General features: G+C 34.8%; 1 protein-coding gene across 27 annotated transcripts in view; it reads left to right on the top strand.

The window, feature by feature from the left end:
• MAP2 (microtubule associated protein 2) overlaps positions 1–22,490 on the top strand; it is a 265,271-nt gene that overhangs the window by 196,405 nt on the left and 46,376 nt on the right. For 21 of the 27 annotated variants that reach the window (XM_033859826.2, XM_073807323.1, XM_033859825.2 and 18 more), the window contains 2 exons: positions 15,199–15,312; positions 17,970–18,047. In XM_033859826.2, the coding sequence (XP_033715717.1) occupies positions 15,199–15,312; positions 17,970–18,047 (192 nt within the window). The remainder of the gene's footprint in view (positions 1–15,198; positions 15,313–17,969; positions 18,048–22,490) is intronic. The other 6 variants (XM_033859830.2, XM_033859827.2, XM_073807321.1 and 3 more) reach the window with 1 other exon arrangement.

Here is a 22,490-nt window from a genome sequence, read left to right as displayed (position 1 = left end):
TTGCTAATAATAGCATTGATCATATCAGAACATTTTACTGAGGTTACTTGTTACTTGTTTTAATCCCCATCACTAGGTTCTACGTGTTTTGAGGTAGAAGCTATGCTTCATTCATCTTCATGTTCCTTCTGGTATATAATGCAATGCTTATTTTCCATAGTAGGTGCTAATAAACATTTTTTTGAAGTGAGATAAAGAAAAAGAGCATTAGTATCCATGTTCTGTTTTGAGAATGGAAATGTCATCAAGAAAATGGGGCTACAAAAATTACACCACAGTGTAAGCAATACATTTGTGGGAAAGATGATGTTAGAAAGGAATACTGGAACTAAAGAGGCAGATGGAGGAACAACGAGAGGAGGCTAGATTCAAAGTAAAGACTATAGAACTTGATTAGGACAATCAAGTAGGAACTCTGAAATACGGTTATAAAGGGAATGTCATGGAGGGATATAGCAGAAGACTTGATATGTTCTGATATGTTCTGAAAATAGGAGTGAATGTTTGAAGCAAAGAAAGAAAATATATCTTTGACTTAAAATAGCAGTAAGATATTTGATTAGAAATATTGTCTTGATGATGAAAACAGCTGAACTGGGAAGAATATGAAAAAACAGGATAAATGACCTTTCTAAGAGACATCAATAACCTAACAGCTAAGAAGTATACAGATATTGAACAACTTTTCTTGTTCATTCCTGCAAAATTGAGCCTCATGTAATAGAGTTGGCCTCGATAGAAAATGATACTGAAATATCCTTCAAACAAAACTCTAAAATGAACGTCTTTGTTGATCCTATCCTCTGGCTGTAAGGTAAGGATTGCCTCACTGCTATAGATGAGGAGGTCACACAAATTTCATTTCTGACAAATGGACAAACTGAATCTTAAAGCAAATTGATGTTCTAAATCATAGGCTTAATTATACTTCTGTAAAGGAATATACCAGTTTATCTTGGAGAGATGTTATGTATCCTGCTTTTGAAGGTTAACCTGAATAAAATATCACCAATGTTCTTTTTTACTCTACTTCATCTGTGAGTCTATAAAATTATTTGAAAATGATAAGTTCTTAGGTAATAAACAGCATTTCCCTATTGAATAACAGGGATATTTATTCACTAACTTTAGGGAAAATGTTTCAATTTCAATTAGATATACTTCTCTAGTTTTGTTATTTTAAAAAATGATAAAAGCTGTTCGTAATCGATAATTTTTTTTCTTTTTGACATATTAAAATGAAAGATGCTCCCATTTACATTTTCTAATTCTAATCATTAATTTTTTCAGTATTTAAAGGACTTTCTTTTTCTCCAAGGAGGAAAATAATAAAAGGACAAGAAAAACAACTACTATTACTTTTATAAGCAATTTTTGAAATGAATCAATTCATTGGATACTTTTTCTCCTTGTTGCATTTTGCACGTTGCTATTCTTTACCTTAAAGCCAAATTATATTTTTCTCTTTCTTTAAAAATTACCTATTGGCTGTTTTTCTCATCAGCTTGAAAAACCAAGGTTTGTGACTAATGCACTGAAAAGATTGGAATAAACCTCCCCTGAGAGCTTTACCAGAATTTCCTTTTCTCAAAAAGAAAATTGCACTAATTTGGCCTAAGTCACAAAGCATGTAAGATAGTCCTCCAGGCCAGTTCTCACCCAATTCTTATGTCTTGATCATAGTAAAACAAGAAACAGAGAAATGGATTTGAAGCAAATACAGATGCCACTTTCAAAAGTCACATTTTAGGAGAGGAAGTTCATTCAATCAAGATAACAGTGATTTCTGACCTCGTGAAAATATCTGCTCTCCGACCTAAGAAAAATTTAGTACTTGAAATGCTTTTGGACCACAGTGAACTTGCACATATGATCTGAATGCTGTATTGAAAACACTGCTCAAGGATTTGGCTGTTTTGGTGACACACGTTTCCTTTCTAGTTGGATTTCACTGTTTATGAGTGAATTGAAGCTACCCTAGCTGATAATTTAGCGTCTTAGGACTGGAATTACCAGAGAAGGTTGATTTATTTTTTTTAAGTGAAGGAATAAAAACCTCCCAAATTATGTCTAACTTTTTTAAAGTAAATTTTAAAATAATGAGCATTTCTTCCATTCTAACTAGAAATGCTTGAGTCTCCTATGCTCAGATAATGGTGTTTCAACTCTTCCTTATGTTCTCTGATGTAAATAGGTGTGAAAAAAACTATAAATACAAAATGCCTTTCTTCGTTAGGTCTGTGGAAAATGTTAGAAAGTATTTTTAGTATCTATTTGATTAAAATGTCAAGGTGTTTCTTTTATTTTTTTCTATAAAATTTTAACTGTAATGCTTCAAATAATATAATGATTGCATTAAAACTGAACTTCTCTTCCCGTAGCTTTTGATCACCTTGTTACTGTCAGACCAAGTCAGCCCTGCTTCTGCATTTCACGTTGCATTTCAGAATTATCCAAGAAAAAAAAGAGCACAAAGTTCCCTGGTTTCGTAAGAGTTCTTACTTATACAACAAACTTCTCTTTAGGAAATCAGACCCAAGTACAAGCTCAAATAAAACATTTTTTAAGGGTGAAGGACCTCTGTAAAAGTTGGGAAGGAGTGACTGATAATGTAGCAGGGGAATGAAAATGAATCAGAGAAACCAAGCTATTTTGGGTCATATTCTTAGAACCAAAACTTGGCCAGCCTCTTCTTAATCAGGGCTATTGTATATGAAATATTGAAATTGTAATTTCATTTTGAAAAAATACAAGTCCTGATTTAGAAATTTTTTTTTATATGTCAGGAAGAAAATAATAGATATTTTCATAGTAAATTGAATTTTCATTGCTATATTTTACTAAGAAAAATTCAGGACCTTTTTAGGAAACTTGAATTTTCATATTATCAGGGAGCCCCTTATAACTCTTCCCCAGGACTGTGTTTTTTATGCCAAATGAAGCTCTGTGTTTTTTGACTTTGCATAGCGTATGATTACAGTAGCATCTGCCAATCCAAAGCTAAATTATGAAGTAAATAGAACTTGCCTTGAGCACCTTCCCATTTGCTTCCTGAATCCTATTTCTTCATTTTCTTCAGGTTGTCAGCAGTCACCTGCAGATACCACATATGCCCAGGATCCCACTCTCAATGCCATTTGCAAAGCGCAGTTGCCTTGCCCCATGTTAGGCTACCTACCTAGCTAGCGTTACATTCTCGCATTTTTCTCAACACTGCCACTCCATCAATATTGATCTACCTTTCTCTTTCTGCTGCATTCCTACAGTAGAACAACCAGAGCTATTGCCATAATGAGTTACAATTTTATGCTTCCTAGATATCATTTGCTTTCTGATATAAAGCGTCAGTGTCTTCAAATAAAGAATGAATATTTTGACAGTTTTAAGTGCGATATATCACCCTGGGCACCCACAATTGGCAAGTATTTCTAGAGGTGTGCTTGGTAACAATGAGACCCACTACACAGAGAAGAGGTATAGGCTGAAATAAGTAAACAACATTGAAGCAAAATCATCAATGTAAAATTTTATTTCAACAGATCCCTAAGGGGCATTTTCTAAAGTAGGATTTGTATGTTATTTTAAATTTTCTGAAGATAACTTTGAAATTACTATTATTGTTCTTGTTTGTCTTAACATAATGAACTTTTGTATCCCATGATTGGAGAGAAATTCATTTAATAGTATTTTCCATGGGATGTATTAATCCAGAACACAAAAGAAAATTTTATTCTAGAATAATTTTTGGCATAAAGAAATTTTAAAATTATATTAAAGTCTTTGCTTTTTAAATACTATCATAATAGTACAAATATAACATTGGACCTAACACTTATTTTCTTACTTTAAAAAATTATTTTCTCACTTGCAAAGTCTATTGATTTTGCTATTCAGACACGGTGGAAAAAAGTCTTTAACTATCAACAGTTTTGCTTGTTTGGAATTTTTCCAGGGAAGCGGTCCTCCTTCTCTCAGGTTGTGACTGAGCTTAATTTAACAAACATTAGTAAAGGATAAAAGAAGGATGACTCAAAATTATCTTCTCATTTTCTTTTGTTTTCTTTTTCACCATAGCATTTTAGTTTTCAGAATTTCACAATGTAATTAATTCCCTTGTCCCTTTACCCACAGTATGATTGAAACATTGTTCTCAGGTTATATATATTCAGTTATAATTTGAAAATTATAAAGAATTACCATGTGCACTTAGTGACTTAAAGTCTGCCAAGTCCTTTTAGGGCTGATATAAAGAGAATATTTGTGGACAATATTTTATAGAGCTCCAATGGCAAAAATAAAATAGGCAGTTATAGAAGATGGAGAATCACTTATTTAAAATATTTACAGTTCACGAGAGACTGGCTAAGAAGAAAGCACATAAGGTAGATGCTGTTATGTTGCTATTTGCACGTTCATTCTCAGAATGATGTTAGGACTAGAGGCTTAAGCAAACTGTAATTACACAGAAGTTATGTTGGTTTATCTGTTTGCTGATTGAATGTACCATATGATGTATTGTGAACAACGTGATTTTCTCATCACATAGTTCCTAAATTCCGTATGCTTCTAGGTCACAAGGCCTCCAAAGATTTACTTAAGTTATTATGCTGGGAATGAGTTAGAAGGAGCAAACAAAAGGTAGCTAAGCTGGTGATTTTTACCATTTTATTGTAACAGTTTTTCCCTAGATGAAATATTTAAATTAATAGGGGTAACTAGTAAAGACTCTTCCTGGTGTATGGAGCACTTATACTTTAAAAGTTCACTCCAGTGACTTTTTTTGGAATCTAGAATGTTTTTCCATTTTTCCATTGTATCCTCTGCCTCAGACATTCCTAGGTTTTGCAACTGTAGAAGCAATGATTTCCCCATATGAAATCTTAGACTTGCGCCTCGTGCCCAAGTCCTTTGAGGTACCCAAATACAGATGAAGCTTTGAAGACACGGAGAGACCCTCATGTGCATGAATGATGGCACATACGTGAATTCACACACACACATATATGCAAAATTCACACACTCACACTCACATAAGCACACGTGTACGCAAGTGCTGTTCTGCACGCACGGTACATTTTGTATTGTTTATCCCACAGTTACTCTAAGGATGAATTTTTTCAAGCTCTCTTAGTTTTATTGATATTTCACCTTTTCATCAATGTTATTAATAATGTCTTATGCTACCTTCCTTCAAGAGTGTGATGTGTTCAAGATAATGCAGAAGATAATCCAAATTCTCAAAGTCTACAAGAAGTAGTACATTTGTAATGATTTTGACAAAATGCAAAACTGAGCGTTTCAAAGCTCTAAAAGCATTTTATCAATTCCCTCAGTGCCTTAATTATTGCATTCAATTTATTAATATTAAGCTATTTGAAATTTTCAGAGGGGCATATTCCCCAAGACATTTCTTTCTCAAATTAATTTAAGATCAATAAAATGTTACAAGCTGATTTAATTAGTAAATGTTTAATATATGAAGTACAAACAACAATATAAATATACACACATTTCTATATTGGGATCCCCCAATACCAACAACAGCACAAATCTTTAACTAGAATATGTAAGTATAAAGCTAGACCATATTTGCTTACTATATTTCTTCTGCTGTACCCTTAAAATTACAAGTAAAATTTTCCAGTAGGTACTATTTTTGATCCATGCTTTGCTTTTGTAATTACTTTTGATTCCATACTATAATATCCTTAACCTGCAGTATGCTTTCACTGATAACCATCTTAATTTACTAAGCCTTTCCCTTTGACTAAATTTAAATGTTAGGCCAATTCTATCCAAGTTCTAAAAATTTCATTTGAGTAAATTAAATTGTCAGTCTAAACAAGATTATGGATTTAAGCACACAGGTTGAAATAGGAAAAAAGAGAGCGAAAGAGGGAAAATTCTCCTATAATCGTACACCGTACTCCTAATCCTAGCCCAGATGCATTTCAGAAGAGGACCATATGAGTGATTATGGTGAGATCAGCTAAAATCGGTGGCCATTACTAGAAAAATCTTAAAAAACAAAACCATGCCCTTCAATGAGATTGCCCCGCTTTCAAGCACAATTTTAATGTAGGAACACCATGTCTTACTCATGTTTGTAGCCCCCGTAATGACTAAGCATAGTTCCATCATCTATAGTGGATGCGATATAAATTCTCTTAAATTTAAGTACCCATCAGAATAAACTTTGTGCAGTCATGATCGTGTATCTTAAGTGCATTTATCTCCATAGACTAACTTTACTGCAAAAGCATTTCCCCCCATAGATTAAATTTATCCTGGGTTTAGTCAGTAAGTCTTAGGAAGAAATCTTTGAAAAAGCTGGTATGCAGAGATCTACAGCTGCAGTGTTGGCCGGGGTGACCCTTTGGAATCAATGGGAGTCTGACTAGCGAGGGATATGCCAACACTGGCCTCTTTAATAAGTGCTAAGGTGCCAGAGAAACAAACAAAACAACAACAAAAATCCAATCTGCTCTTTTTTCCTTCATCACCACTTGATTACAGGAAATAGCTTCAGAGAGAATATTTACTCTCCAAATTAAGCAAGGAGTAGAAGCAAGGAACTTTCCTTCTTTCCTGTTTTTATGAATTTATCTAAGGTATTTGTTTGGCAGGGCGCTTCGAACACAGTGCTTTCCTTGTTGACTAGTTTCCATCAGCAGCAGCAATTAGCATCGGTTTCCTAGGCAACCATTCTGTACCCTACTGAGAAAAACCTTTTCTTGACAGGAGCGTTCTAAAATTGTTTTGTTTTCCTTCTTTTACAAGTGTATGGTAGGCTTACTTGTCATTTCTTTTAACACAGCACTATTATGCTCATTATTCTTAAAAGCAGAAACACTTGCTGGCTTTTATATTCCATGTGGTTGAATTTATTGTCTCTGTCTCTTACTTTTCCCTTAAACAACCTGAAAGAAATCAACAAAAATATGTTTTCAGGCATATGCCAACTTGCTTGGATTTTTTTGTTCACAGTCTAATTGATGAGACTTTACATGTTCAAGTAATCACAGCTGGTTCTGATGAAAACCCAAAAGGTACACATTCAAAATCAGACTCCTGTGCATACCAACAATGTCCTGTGTTGCTCAGGACAAACTTGGAATTGTCAGGACCACAGAGAAAGCTTCAACGCCATTATTTTTATTATAAATCAATGAAACAATATTGATAGATTAATATAACAAAATAACTAAATTAAAAAAGGTGCTAAAAACTGGTTCTGAGACTGGCAACAAAATTTGATGTGATAAAATAATGTGACCAGCAGAGCATAGCAGTGGTGTAGCATGAAGCAGCATCATGGAAGAAAACAGAGGGCTGCAACCCAACTGTAAATGCTGAATAGTATGGTACAAGGGTAGAGTAAAATTTACTTTATCATGTTAGTTTAAATAATAAGTGGTACGAGCCTGATAGAGTCTGTTAGACAGTGACACAAAATTCAGGCAAGAAAGTACTCACTGGGAAAAATGAGAGAATCGTCCTAATGTACAACAAAAACCCTCAGGTCTTTACCTACATTTTGCAATCAAATGATGATAGTAGACTTGGTGATAACAAGACTGTAAAAGTGATTAAAACAGTAATATGTAATTTAAATAAACACTTGATATATAAATTTCATTTAATTGTCACAACATACCAAAAGATGAATATCACTTCTATTCCCCTTCACAGATAGGGAAACTGAGGGTTAGAGAGATTGTCACTTACTTGCAGATAATAAGAGATAAAGAGAGAATTTTATTCCAGATTTTCTGACACCAGAATCTACTCTGATATAAAATATTTGTACTGCACTGACATAAATCAAAATGATATTCAAATGAGACAGTAAATTGCCTTTATCTGTTATTTTGCCAGTTTTCCAACCTGGAAAATGTGTTACTGTGTGGATTAAATAATATTGACAGGAAATAAAAGTGCCTAGTGTAGCAACTTGTTTAATAACCTTGTATTGCAGTATGATGCTTATTCATTATTTATGATAATGTAAGTATCTTAACATCATATCTTTGAGGTATTATCAAGTAGGTTCCTATGGATGAGAGCATGTCTCAATTAGTTGCTTTTTTTTTTATAAATTTATTTATTTTTTTTTGGCTGCATTGGGTCTTCATTGCTGCACGTGGACTTTCTCTAGTTGCAGCAAGCGGGGGCTACTCTTCGTTGCAGTGCGCAGGCTTCTCATTGCAGTGGCTTCTGTTGTTGCGGAGCACAGGTTCTAGGCGTGCGGGCTCAGTAGTTGTGGCTCACGGACTCTAGAGCGCAGGCTCAGTAATTGTGGCGCACGGGCTTAGTCGCTCCGCGGCATGTGGGATCTTCCTGGACCAGGGCTCGAACCCGATGCAGGGGATTCTTAACCACTGAGTCAACAGCGAAGTCCCTCAATTAGTTTCTTATACCTATTTACTCCTATTGGTTGTATATGTTTCCACAAATATATTTATCCAATAACAAGAAAAAACATTCTTCTCTCCAGAATTCAATTCAGTCTACTGAGGACTGCTTTGATCCTCTTGTGAATACTGACCCCATATCTGTTATCCAGAATACATTTACAAGACAGACTTCACTTTTTACCTGTAGCTGTTTATCTATATAGTGATGATATGATATCACCTGTTGCTCTATTCCCTGGGCTGTGTCTTTAAATCCCTTGTTTTATATCAGCCGATTATCAATAACATTATTTGGAGGTCATAAGATGAATTTGTTTAAAAAAAATGAGGCTTTTAATGTTTTTATTCCAGCTGATTTACAGGGAGATCACTTATCAGATCAATTCCAAGTTATTCATTTGCTTAGGCATAATGGGACTTTACAGCCATATCATGAGCCATTTTTGTATTATTTATAAAAACTGTCTCATTACCATAATGACACTGCTAATAAAATAACGCCAAGTTAATACTCAAATACTGGTTGTAAGGTTTTCACTGAAATTCGAAATCCTTGACATTAACAAAAGAGAGAATAAAACATATTATACAAGCTCCTTAACTAAGACAATTTCTAACATAGACTAAAAGTGTCCACTTCCAGAAAATTTTAGACGTTCAAAAGAAACATAACCGAGCCTTTCAAAATTTCAGATTACAGTAAGATGTGTCATGTTTTCAGCTGTGAAGATCAATGCTAACTTTCAATGAAGTATAATGAATAGTACTTTTTCAATTTATGCATAATCTGTATTCATCTTTAATCTTCTGAACAGCTAAGTCCTATTCAAAATTTTATACGTATAATGTTTGGAAGAAAAAATAACAACAAAGAATTAGACTAGAAAGTAAGAAAGGCAATAAGGAGGTAGAACAAGTGAGCGATGAAAAATTAAAATGTCTAATCTCTTAATTACAAAAAGAATGTTTCATGTTGCTAATTGTCCTCAGCAGTAGATAGGGGTTATCATGCCTTTAGGAACACTGTCTAGAAGACAGTCCTAAATTGGGAGTTACTGGCTGCAATCTAGAGCAGATGGTAGACCAGAACCTACACGGCCAAAGAAGTGGGTATAAAGCCAGAGAATAAATAATAACATCCCTCTAGCTTTGTCTAGAAAAAAACAAAAAAAACAAAAAACTGCCCTTAACCATCAACATAGATGATTGCAGACTAACCATATTATCTGATATTCATCATAATGATAGCCTAGTTGGGCTGGACCCTTAGGGCATATCACTGTTGCTCTTTCTTTAAAGTAGAAATATAAAGGTAGAAGACTCAGAACAATATATGGCTGAGAGAAAATAAAAACATCTTGGTAAAGAACTAGTGGGAGATCTTTTTATTTGAGTTCTTTGATGTGCCAGGCCTGTTATATATTTTTGTAATTGAGTTCCTCACAAAAACCTGTGAGATGGGTACTATTATCATTTCCATTTTTTGATTGAAGAATTGAAACTCAGTGAGTTTGAGTAAAATTCCTAGGATGAAGTAACTAGAAAGTAGCAATGCTGGAGTTTATACCCACATTTCTATGAATTAAAGTCCATGTGACTTTGTCTAATGCACACTATAAAAGACAGTAATCTCCTAGATAGAAAGATATGATAGATGGGTGGATGGATGAATGGGAGGATGGATGGAGGCGTTTAATAAATACTTGTAGAATGAATAAAGAAATTATATAATTATAAAATTAAGTACATATAATTATATATATATATACATATATAATCACACACACACATTGTAACTCTTACGTTATCATTTTTATAGGTCTGATTTTGTGACTGCCTTCCTTTATCTTTTGTATATGTTTGACACGTTTACCATTAATCTTCCCTGAACTTTACCTGAACCCTGAGTGAATTTGCTCCTGTTCCAGGAGCCAGGCTATAACGGTGAGCCTCACTCAGGAGATCTGCTGATTAGGCCTCCATTGAGAAAAGGCCATCCTCCGTGGGGGAAGCTACCATCTCTGCACTGATGACAGCCCTTTCTTAGAGGAAGATTTTTGAATTGACTGGACCAATTGAAACCCCCAGAGCAATCCTATACTCATGTTTTCCTAACACTATGAAATTAACACTAGAAAATAGTTGTTTTTAAAGTTTTAACAGTATTATTTTTACCCCAAACGGAAGATAACATGTCACGAACTTGACTCCCATACAGCCCGTTTGATTATTCTAAAGTAACGTTTCTTATAATCTGTTAAATTCTTTTAAAGAAAAAAAATGATCAATTATCCCAAGAGTGGGCTAAATTATTTTCTTACTAGTTATGATTAAATACATACAAATATAAAATCAGCTTATTCAACTATGAAACTCGAACACATTTATAAATTAATGTTCTCTGAAACAACAAAACCAATAAAATTCAAATGTCCTGTCTCTTCCCATCTAAATAAATAATATTGTTTTGCTAAGACTAAATTATCACTCACAAGATATGTGGTACCAGCTGATACAGTGCATTTTATTTAGGTTGGACATGTCTAAACTGACTGGAGATAAGTAATGATTCAATTTTCCCTTATCTCTGTTTAGAATATTTTGAAAGTCTGTACAGTGCCTAATGATGTCATTTGGCCTACACCTCATGCAAATGCATTCTTTATTAAGTTCACCTCTGTTCTCATTAGCCAACAACATATAAACTAGTTCTCCACGGTTTCAAAATTATTCTAAATACAATCTCAAACAAAAAGACTGGAATAATGTAGTATAGCTCAGTTGTAATTTGTTCACATAAACTAGTAGATACTTATTTTTATTGGATTATTTTCCCAATTTAAACAAATTTAATTTATGTTAACTACTCTTAGATCCTGGAAAATTCTTCAGTAGGTACAGAAGAATTTGGAACCCCCATTTAAGAAGTAGTATTCTAAAATGCATCAAAAACTTAAACAAGAATACAATAAATAATATAAATTGGGGGGGTTAAGTTAGTAAATATAGTAACAAGCACAGATTATTTCTGAATTTGTGTAAGCATCATAAACAAGCCTTCCTTTCATGTTAATTTTTCATCCTTTCAAAAACTTGTGTTAAGCATTCAGTCTGGGTAAAGTTCAATGAGAGAAGCTTCGAGAATTGCAGGTATGACAGAGAGAAAGTCCTTGACTTGGGAAACTTTACATGGTAGTGGAGATAAGGCTTGTGTACTGACACAATTCCATGCAAGATGTATTTACTAAATGCCATAGAGAGATACTAAATTTTGTATACGTGCCAACAAGGAGATGCAGGAATGATCCAGAAGACGCATGGGTTCTACATATGTCCCATTTTCTGCAATTCTTGCTCCACCTCTCCATTATATCCAGTTTTCCATAAAACACCTGGATGCTAGAAGTGCTAAAAAGCACTCTTGATTTTTAAAGGTCTGAATTGCATTGAAAATTAATATATGCAAGTGGCAATTCGCAAAACATAAAATAATTCTTTTTGCCATATTATTAAGCAGTGTAGACAACAAAGAGGTGTCTCAAAGTGGATTTAACTTTCTGTAGCCCTTTTTGCAGTATTCTTTCCCATTGAAAATGTCACTTTGAGAGACTAGCCTTTCAGGGATTTTTCAGAGAAAGCCTCCCCAACAGCCTGGCTTCATGAAAACACGCAGCCCTTCCTCCTCTTCTGCCCTCCCCACCAAATAGCACAGCAGTTAGTATTCCTTACAGTGCTTTGATGATTGTTATTGTCATTTATTTACCTAGAACAACTATGAAAATTTCTGCTCAAACACTAAAATAGAACAAAAATTCTAATAAAATAGTACTGTCTCAGAAATAAAGTATTCATCTTCTTGAGTTAAATTATCTATTACAGTATCTAACATGGTCTACAAGATATATAGGTAGATGATTAGATAGATAAATAGATAGATAATTACAGATAGATAGATAGATAATTACTCAATCATGGTCAATCACTTGGTACATAGTCTCAAAATATAATCAGGAATGGTAATAGTGTACATTAGATAGATGAATAGACAAGCAGGTCTGAGAGTATGTTTCCTTGGTTCATACCTTTAAAGATCATATATTTCCATTAGCCATTCACACGACTACTAGAGAATTTTCTGGTTGTTTCTCTATTAGTCCTTCTGTTCTTCTATTTAAGAGAAAAAACACCATAGTAGGAAACCTGGGTTCTAGTCTGTTTACCTCCATCAGCTGTCTGAACTTGAGCAAATCTCATCAGTATACCCAGCCTTTGTTTCCTCATCTGCAAAACGAGAGGATTTAGACAAAATCTCTCAGAGCTCTTTCAGCTCTAAAATTATGTGATGCTATGAATTAAATTGTATAGTTTAAAACATCCTTATAAGGATGAATTGTATCATTACTATTTGATATTAAAATTATTCTGTACATTTTTGCAATAGTAAAGAAAAAAGATCCTTCCTTGTTGAAACTAAATTGAGTGCAAAGTGTATTGTCTGAAAAATTGCTTTATGAAAAATACTTGTTATATAAATGTATGAAATGAATTTGCTGGAGCCTTGCTTAGAAATTAAAGCTTTTTCAGAAATAATTTTAAGTAGCCTATCCATACTTGCTCTTTGGATACTTGAAATTTAAATTAGGACTCCAGCTTCTTAAAATTATACTTCAAACATAAAAAAATATTAAATCAGGGCTTTCCTGGTGGTGCAGTGGTTAAGAATCTGCCTGCCAATGCAGGGGACCCTAGTCCGGGAAGATCCCACATGCTGTGGAGCAACTAAGCCTGTGTGCCACAACTACGGAGCCTGCGCTCTAGAGCCCGCGAGCCAAAACTACTGAGCTCGCGAGCCGCAACTGCTGAAGCCCACACACCTAGAGCCCGTGCTCTGCAACAAGAGAAGCCACCACAATGAGAAGCCCGCGCACCGCAACGAAGAGTAGCCCCTGCTCGCCACAACTAGAGCAATCCCATGCGCAGCAATGAAGACTCAACACAGCCAAAAATAAAAATAAACAAAATAAATAATTTTTAAAATATATTAAATCACACTTAGTTTAGTTTTAGTATTTAAGGCATTTTATAATATACTAATTACTTGAAAATTGGTATTCTAACTATGATATGTATAAGAATGTCTGATTATATGATCTAATCCTATTGTCCTCTGTTTCCTCATCTGAAAGATGGGAGTAATAATAGTAAATAATGCATTAAAATGATGAGAGCAACCACCTTAGCAAAGTGTTTGGCACGTAGTGAGCACTATAATATTTTTAAAATACTGCTTCTCCTGCTATTACTGCTACTGGCTGTAGATAAGAGTGTTTAAAGTGCATCCCTTAAGACTATATACATAGGGTATAGTGTCAAGTGGCTATTTCAAAAATCAGGAAGTTAAACATATAGAGGCAAATGTATTCAATCAGGTAATCCAGCTTTTAAAATTCAGATAAATGTTGTCCAAGTGGATTGCTTACCCAGAAGCCTGCTTCTCAAGCACTATGGTCTCTCTCATCCTGGGTGGGGTGATGAAGCCTTTCTACAGGAGGCTGTGTCTAAATGAACCAGCCAGGTAAAAACAGGCAGATCTCCCCCAACCTGCTTGTGAATGTGTTAATTCCAATCAGGAACCATAATTTCAATGAAATATTTATTCTAAAATCTTGATTAAAATTATGAGAACAAATCCCTACCCATCCCCTTATCCAGGACAACTTGTTTCTATTAAGGCTATAAGTGGGTTTATTTCCTAGTACGGTAGATGTTTTTATATAAAGATGATGAAAAGTTAAATTCTGTAGGATTTATTTCTAATTTAGAAAATATTTTTAATCTCAAAAGGCTTCTTTCCTTTTTAGTTGATGATATATGGAACATCATTTCCTGAATTTTTTCTGACTAGGTTATATGAAGTTAGCATTGTTAATGGTTCAGCGGATGCCATTTCAGGCCAAAAACTAGTTATCAGGCATCTCACAGACTGATCATTTTAATGATGACCCTCCCTCCCACCCTGGCTTTTTTTTAATGAAACTATTGCACTGACTAGGTTGAATATATATCATATGACCTTAAAGATCTTTAAACCATCCACTGTCTAGAAAAGTAGTAGCTCTTTAGAAAGAGACCATCTGATATATCATTTCCATGTATTTCACTCAGATTTTATCTTCCCAGATTTTTCTTAATCTCTTGTGTTCAAACTAATCCCAGATGGTGCTGTTTAATCATAAATTCACATTTTGAAGCATCTTTCGATTTTAAATCATGGTATTTCTGCAAATTAGCATAGAAGATTATTTTAATATACTTTTCTATAAAACTGTAAGAAAACTATAAAACAGTATTTTAAGTTAAATCTAAAATGAATCCTCTCTTCTCTTAGAATTTGTTTTACTAGGTACAAAATGTTACATTGTTTCTGTTTGTATAAACAGTTTTTAAAATTTAAGCTGCCATACAGGTTCATTATTTTTCCTTCGTTCTGTGTTAATTTTGCTTAGCTCCCAGAATGCCAACTCCTTTTATTTTCTCTCTCTCTCACTTTTTTTTTTTTTTTTGGTTTATATGTGTGTGGTGTGTGTGTGTGTGTGTGTGTGTGTGTGTGTGTGTGTGTGTGTGTATTTATCTGCAATTTAATAAATTCTGTTGTACTTCCTTGGGAGAAAGACAGTGAAAATAAAATCTTAATTGACTATACTGTTTGATTATTTTTCCTTGTTGCTACCTGTTTTGGATGGCTCATCATTTTATTTTCTTTTGTTACTATTTATTACAGAGGAGGTGTCTGCAAGGATAGTTCAAGTAGTCACGGCGGAAGCTGTAGCAGTTCTGAAAGGTGAACAAGAGAAAGAAGCTCAGCATAAAGATCAGCCTGCACCTCTGCCTTTAGGTAAATGAGAAAGAGCCTCGGGTCAGGGGCTGCGTCTGCTGCACCCTGATCACAGAATCAAGTCTTCGCGTTCAAAGACAGGCCATATCTCATACTTCATCCCTAACTGTGACATTCATCAAACATCTCTGTTGGGACGCCCTGGGATCTATTTTCACCTTCCTCAACAGACTCGTGGTATTTCGGTAGTCTTTAGGACAGTCAACTTATAATTAGACTTTGCCCCTAAATTGCCCTTAATTTTCCTTTTCCAGACCACTGGAGATAGTTATTATAAAAATAAAGCCAGTGCATTTTGATGTCATGGCCCCTACTCATAAGGAAAATGTTCTAATGCTTTAATTAGAGATGATTTTTTTCCCTTTATGGGTTTTCGTTAATTATTGTCTATACTACAGTCTCTTTTTGGTCTCCCTGAACAGGCTACACAAAACCTATAGCCAGAGATTGTTAGAATCATCAGTGACATTGTATCTCATATAGTGTACTGGTCTTCACTTGGTTCATTTAAGGAAAATGAGATAGCATTTGCCCTCTCCATCACGAGTCAAATGCCCTGCAGGGCCAAACAGGTAACATAATGGTGGTCACCAAGGAAAGCATTCTCAACCAAAGGCTCCCTGTCCCTACTCTGGATAGACAGATAGATAGATAGAGAGACAGATAGATGCTAAATGTAGATGTATGTACATGCAGAGATGCATAAAAAAGGAAATTCTCTTATGTTGAACATATATGTTTATTTCACAGGTGCATATAACTAACACATTGAAAGGTATGGTTTTTAAAGCCTAAAAATAGTACATATCTATTTTTCTGTCCTTCAATCTAATGTATCCTTAATATTTGATTTTCTGATTAGCACTCCATTGTCTATTAAAAATTAAACAATAAAAATTTCTCCTCTCCCAGAATAGTAATTAAAAATAATCTCATTATAGTCAATAAAATATTCTTTGATTATCAAGGATTATTTTCTTCTAAAACAGAGAGGGAAAAACTTATCTAAAACATTAACCTTCTTTCTGTGGTTTACTTGTATTCTTTCAAATAAAACAAAACCCCCCTTTTTAAATTTTTTTTAATTTTTAATTTTTACTACAATTTAAAGGTTACTTTCCATTTACAGTTATTACAAAATATGGGCTACATTCCCCGAACTGTACAATACATCCTTGAGCCTATCTTACACCCAGTAGTTTATAGCTCCCACACCCTCAACCTTATGTTGCCCCTTCCCCCTCCTCACTGGTAACCACCAGTTTGTTCTCTGTATCTGTGAGTCGCTTCTTTTTTGTTACATCCACTAGTTTGCTATATTTTTTAGATTCCACATGTAAGTGATATACACTATTTGTCTTTCTCTGACTTCTTTCACTTAGCATAATGCCCTCCAAGTCCACCCATGGTGCTACAAATGACAAAATTTCATTCATTTTTAAAAGAAAAATCTCTTTTAAAAAAAGGATTGAGGGCTTCCCTGGTGGCGCAGTGGTTAAGAATCCACCTGCCAATGCAGGGGACACGGGTTCCAGCCCTGGTCGGAAGATCCCACATGCCGCGGAGCAACTAAGCCCGTGCGCCACAACTACTGAGCCTGTGCTCTAGATCCCGCGAGCCACAACTACTGAGCCCGCATGCCACAACTACTAAGCCTGCGTGCCTAGAGCCCATGCTCCGCAACAAGAGAAGCCACTGCAATGAGAAGCCCGCGCACCGCAAAGAAGAGAAGCCCCAGCTTGCCTCAACTAGAGGAAGCCTGCTCACAGCAATGAAGACCCAATGCAGCCAAAAATAAATAAATAAAATAAATAAATTTTTTTAAAAATGGAAACTTTAAAATATGCCTTAGAAGCCCACAGGGCTTATTTAAAATAAATTTTACCACTGGCCTTGACTGATAAATATTTCCTTTTAAAATCCCTTACCTTCATATGAGTGGTCATAAAGAAGGTAAGGGTCTTGAAGAGGAAAACTTGGAGTGAAATGTGAATGAATTCCATCTTTTAGAACCTTTCTCTCTTTGGTCCTTCTTCATGTGTAGTGCCAAGGGTAGAATATTTCTCAGCTCCCACTAGCACATGTTTCTATCTAAGGTTGCCTCAAGTTGTGACAGCTTCATTTTTCTTTTCTAAGAATACATACAGAGGATGGGTTTCAACATTATCATCAGTGGACAAAATGTTATTTAAAAAATACATCTCCTAAAATAACTGTGATTAGTTTCCATATCAAAATGAACAATAGAGAGCTCTAACATTTTTTTAATCAGTCAATCCAAATCCAAACTAAAATGCTTGCCTGGGTAGGTTTGAATATAGTAAATTAGGACCAGAATGAAATATTTTATTAATTGAACAAGCAGACACAAATTAATGGGATCAATGATAGAATTTTAGCAGCCATCTCTAATCCATTTTTATGGAGAGGACAAAATGATTTTTTTTTAAAATATGAAATGCTCTTCTTTTTTTTAGGTTTTCAAAAATACGTGAACCAGGTAATGGGGCTAAAAATAAGTCAACTGCAGCTTGCTATTGAGTCTTTCCCTGAATTTAATAACGAGTCCTTTTTACAGATAGCAGAACTGCCTACACATCTACTGGCCTAATAGGATTAATTGTTGTATCTCATTTTTTCGTTTGTTTGCTCTTCAGCAGCTGAAGAGACAGCTAATCTGCCTCCTTCTCCACCCCCATCACCAGCCTCAGAACAGACTGTCACAGTGGAGGAAGGTAAGGCTTGCTGGACTCTGAGGTTTGTCTTCTAATAAGGGTAAATAAACCTCAACCCATACACGCTGTACTTCTGTATGGGTTAGTATGTGACGCAGTTTGGGAGCTGTCTGTTTCAAATAGTCAAGAAGAAACAAAGACTTTAATTAAATGTATTATCACTTCTCTATACAAAATCAAAAGTAGATGAATATGGTAAAATAAAAAAGGAAAAATCTGCTCGATAAAGGAAAAGATAACTTTGTGTTTAAATTGCTAACTAAAATAACTACAGAGAACCAGTTTACTTCATGTAGAATGTTTTGACAGAAAAGATACAATTTAATTTTATAAGTGACTGAACCAAAATACATTTATTGATGAAATCAACACATTTTTATGGAAGGGTTGGCAGGAACTGTCTCTGTTGTGCTCACTATTGTATTGGGCTTCCCCAGGGCATGGCCTGTAGCAAACTCTCAATAAATATTAATGAATAAATGAAGAAGTCAGTGAATGAATCTGATATTGAGAGTAGTGAACTGGAAACTGCGATCATGGCTTCTTTCCTGCTGAGACCTGTTATTGTCCTTGAATTTTTTAATGCATTTACTTAACATGTAATGCCATGTCAGCTTTTCAGTTCTCAGTGATGAAGCAGACAGATGCCTTTGAAGAATATTCATTTAGAATCTGAGATGAAAGGCACTATTTAAAAGCAAACTATTATTGGTTCTCTGACTTAGATCAGGTAACTTTTGTCTATTGTTTGAGAGTTACAGGAGAAGGCAGAAGAAAGCTTTTAAAATATATTGAAAGCTTACTTGTTTCAATATAATTTAGTTTTTGTATACTAAAATCAGAATGTTGATACTTCTCCATTTTATTCATTTATTTCTTCACCTATTTTTCCTTTTGTTGTCCCTTTTAGAGCTCATTTTGTTGTGCTAAAAATGGAAGAATGTCACAAAAGACCCACTGTCTTTTTATAATCTGTAATTAGGTTTGTTTAAAATACTTTTTGAATTCCTAAATGGAGATTATTCTAAATTACAGAACTATAAACTATCAATAAATATAATTTATTTTTGTCACAGATTTATAAACTTAAACCTTTTTTTAGCAAGGTCTTTTTTTCTTAAATTGAGGCCTTTTTTTCTAATTTTGCTGCCTGATATAATGTTAAACTAAATTAGTCTAAGGAATAAAAGAAAATTTGAGGGCTACAAGCAGTGCATATAATCAGCATCATTATAGCCACTGATTATTAGTTAACTCCCTGAAAATGTGACTTGATCTTTTAATTCATAGATTTGAAAGATCCATCTTGGCCTTATGTTCTTCTGCTCATTCAGCACATACCTATGAAGCCCAAGGTTCCTTGCAGTCTTCAAGTTCTAGGTATACACTAGTGAACAAAACAGACATGATCCATGCTTATAAGGAGCATGCAGTCTGGTGGAGAGCAGATATCCAATAAATAAGCTTAGCACTAGGAAGGAAAAGAACAGGGAGCTTTAAGAGAGAAGAGTAATCTTAGTTTATTGGATGGGGAGAAGACAACTTGGGAGCTGATCTCAGAAGCCTGAGAAGGTGTTGGCCAAGCAAAGAAGGAGGAAAGGGGCATTTTGGGCAGAGGGTCCAGGATGTGCAAGGGCTCTCAGGTGGACAAGCGCATGAAGTGCTCTAGGAACTGAAGGAGTCCTATGACTAATGTGTGAGAAAGGGTAGAGGATTGAAGGAGCTTGGGAGTAAGCAGCAGCTGACTTGGTTCAGGGACCTGGCTTTTATTGAATGCATTAGAAACCCTTCTGTAACAGCTGTGCTTCCCTCAGGTCACTGAAAATGTTTCTGAACCTGTACTTAAAACCTTCCAAGTGTCAGAGAATCCTCTTAGCCCAGAGAACGGTATGATGTTGACTCCAAAGTCAGCTAGAGGTCACGTAATTTATTCTTCTTACTCTTTTATGGGAGTTGGAGCCGAAAGGGCAGCAGGGTCCTCCCATCCGAGATTGACCCAGTCTGTTTCTGCAGGGTGGTACAGTGGATATAATGAAAATATAAATAAAATATAGAATCACTTTCACATTTTGGTAACTTAGGTGTCACTTTCCAAAGTAACTGTTCCTTCACATTTCGGGATTGTTTTCTTGGAGCCGTTTCAGTATATTTAGGGAAAATGTCAACTTACTTCCTACTGAAAGTAATTGGAAGATATCTTATTTTTAACATTTTTCAAACCAAACCTGTATTTTTATTGAATTATTATTTTTTATTTTTTCAAACGAAAGCATTAACCTATACGAAGGCCTAATGATTTGCTTTTAAAAGGATAACCATAGTTTTGAGTTATATAGAAAAAAAGTATGTACTTTATAAACTCTACCTCATTCATTTAAAAGATCAGATATTCTCACCTTAAATATATGAAAGATATGTGATCTAGGCAATCAAACTAGTCTCTCTCTTTTATTTTAAACCGCTCTTAAAGTACATATAACAACTTATTTGTTCTATCAGAAAAAATTAGTGAAAAACCGCATGACAGGATTCAGCTTTTCAATTATTCAAACCATTTGGTTTGTAAAGACCAAGCCAAAATTCCATTGATATACTACTGCTCCTAGTGCACTGGGTGGAAAGAAAGCATGTGGATTTTTTCATCTAGGAGATTTTTTACCCTCCTCAAAACACTCTCAAAGCAACTTTAATCTAAAGGCACAGTGAATGTCACAATTCAACACTTTTATACAAACGTAAAAGAGTTCTTAAATTGAGTAATTCAATGATTTTGAGGATATCCTTACTTTTTATTAATTATCAAATATTTTAAAAGCTGTTCTTTCCCAAAGGGGAAGCATGAAAGCTCTCACTAAAAATAATTTAAGATGTTAATTACTGTCATTTATGAATATCCATTTATTATAACTGATTTAATATTCATAATTCCCAGAATTTGTGCTTATTCTGGGAAACAAAGGGATTTTAATGAAAAAATTAAATAAGTAGCACGCTTAGAAATGAAACCCAGGTACAGTGAACCAATATTGTATTATTTACGATATTTTCAAATTAATCTCCTTTTTCTTTTTGGCCTAACCATAATAGTTGTCATTTGGACTGAACTGTTAGAACTTGGAAGCCCGTGCACAAACAGTGGAAACATCTGGAAACAGAACCAGGAATCCTTCTGCCCTCTTAGGTTTGCTCCAAATCCTAGGGTGATGATTTCCTATGTCAATGATTTGGCCACATTATAACTGCTGATCTGAAGCAGTTTCCCTCCATAACATTCTGGGGCAGCAGACACAGAGGGCCAACTGAGGAGTCCTCATCAAAAGCTTGTAGAATGGAAAGGGCTTAGAGATGGTAGGAAACAATGTAAGTGGAGCCAGTTGCCCCAGGGCATGGGGCGGAAGCGGTGATGCCAGGACAGGCAAAATCACTGAGTCACTGATACCCCAAGAGACTCAGTCTCTCATAAAAGTGACTACTCATTTGTACCAAAGGGGACTGACATACCAAGACTGAATTTTGTGTGGCAAACTTTACGCAATATAAATTTTCAAATGCTTTAAAAAAAAAAAAAAGGTTTGGGTGAAAGCCAATTAGGGAAAATGTATTCTTCCACTGAAACCAGGTAAACTTCATTTTTAAAGATTATCATTATGCAAAGAAATTTATGTAAAAGTCCAAGGTTCATAAGGCTACCCTATCCTTTAAAATATCACATTATTAAATGAAACAGACTATTTGGTGGCAGAAGCAGAGATTCCATAAGCAAGTGTACTTATAGTAAAAGGAGACATTCAATCCTGGTCTTAAAGAACAAAACTGTTATGAATTCATTTTTCATAAATCTCTCAAGTCTAGCTTTGATGTGTCAAATGAAAGTAAAGAGCAAAGGTACATGACAACTTGTCTGATATACTGAAGACAGAGATGCTAATGTATATGGAATTGAGCATGATACTTGGTGCTTTCTCAAATACCTTCCCATTTAATCCTCCAAGCAACCCATACAGATAATACTCACTTCCACTCTTGCCCAGGATGTCATGGCTAGTAAGTGGCTTATCCAGAATTTAAATCCAAATCTAACTCCCTACAAACAGCCTCACTGCATCCCTAAAGTTGTATGTTATTTAGGCTTTTACTGTGGGACAATGAATGTGAAGTGATCTTCTAATGAGAGTTTGTTGGTTACAAGCCACTGGACTGATTTCCTTTTTATCCAAACCACTCCCATGTAAATAATTCATTCATTTATAATATATTTATAATTATTATGTATTTATAATTTACTCATTTACAATTTATTTATTATGTGTCCCACCTCTATTTGGGTATGAACTGAGACCACCTGCCATACACAGTTCTGTAGCAAACGAGGATTTCTTGTCTTCTAGCATTATCATTGGAAGCCCGTGCACTGGTACACTGTCTGAACTTAGCCAGCCATGA

The sequence above is a fragment of the Tursiops truncatus genome, chromosome 7, assembly GCF_011762595.2.
Source record: "Tursiops truncatus isolate mTurTru1 chromosome 7, mTurTru1.mat.Y, whole genome shotgun sequence".
In the NCBI taxonomy this organism is placed as follows: Eukaryota; Metazoa; Chordata; class Mammalia; order Artiodactyla; family Delphinidae; genus Tursiops; species Tursiops truncatus.
Note: the sequence above shows the minus strand (reverse complement) of the source record. Positions and strands in the feature narration are given on the sequence as shown.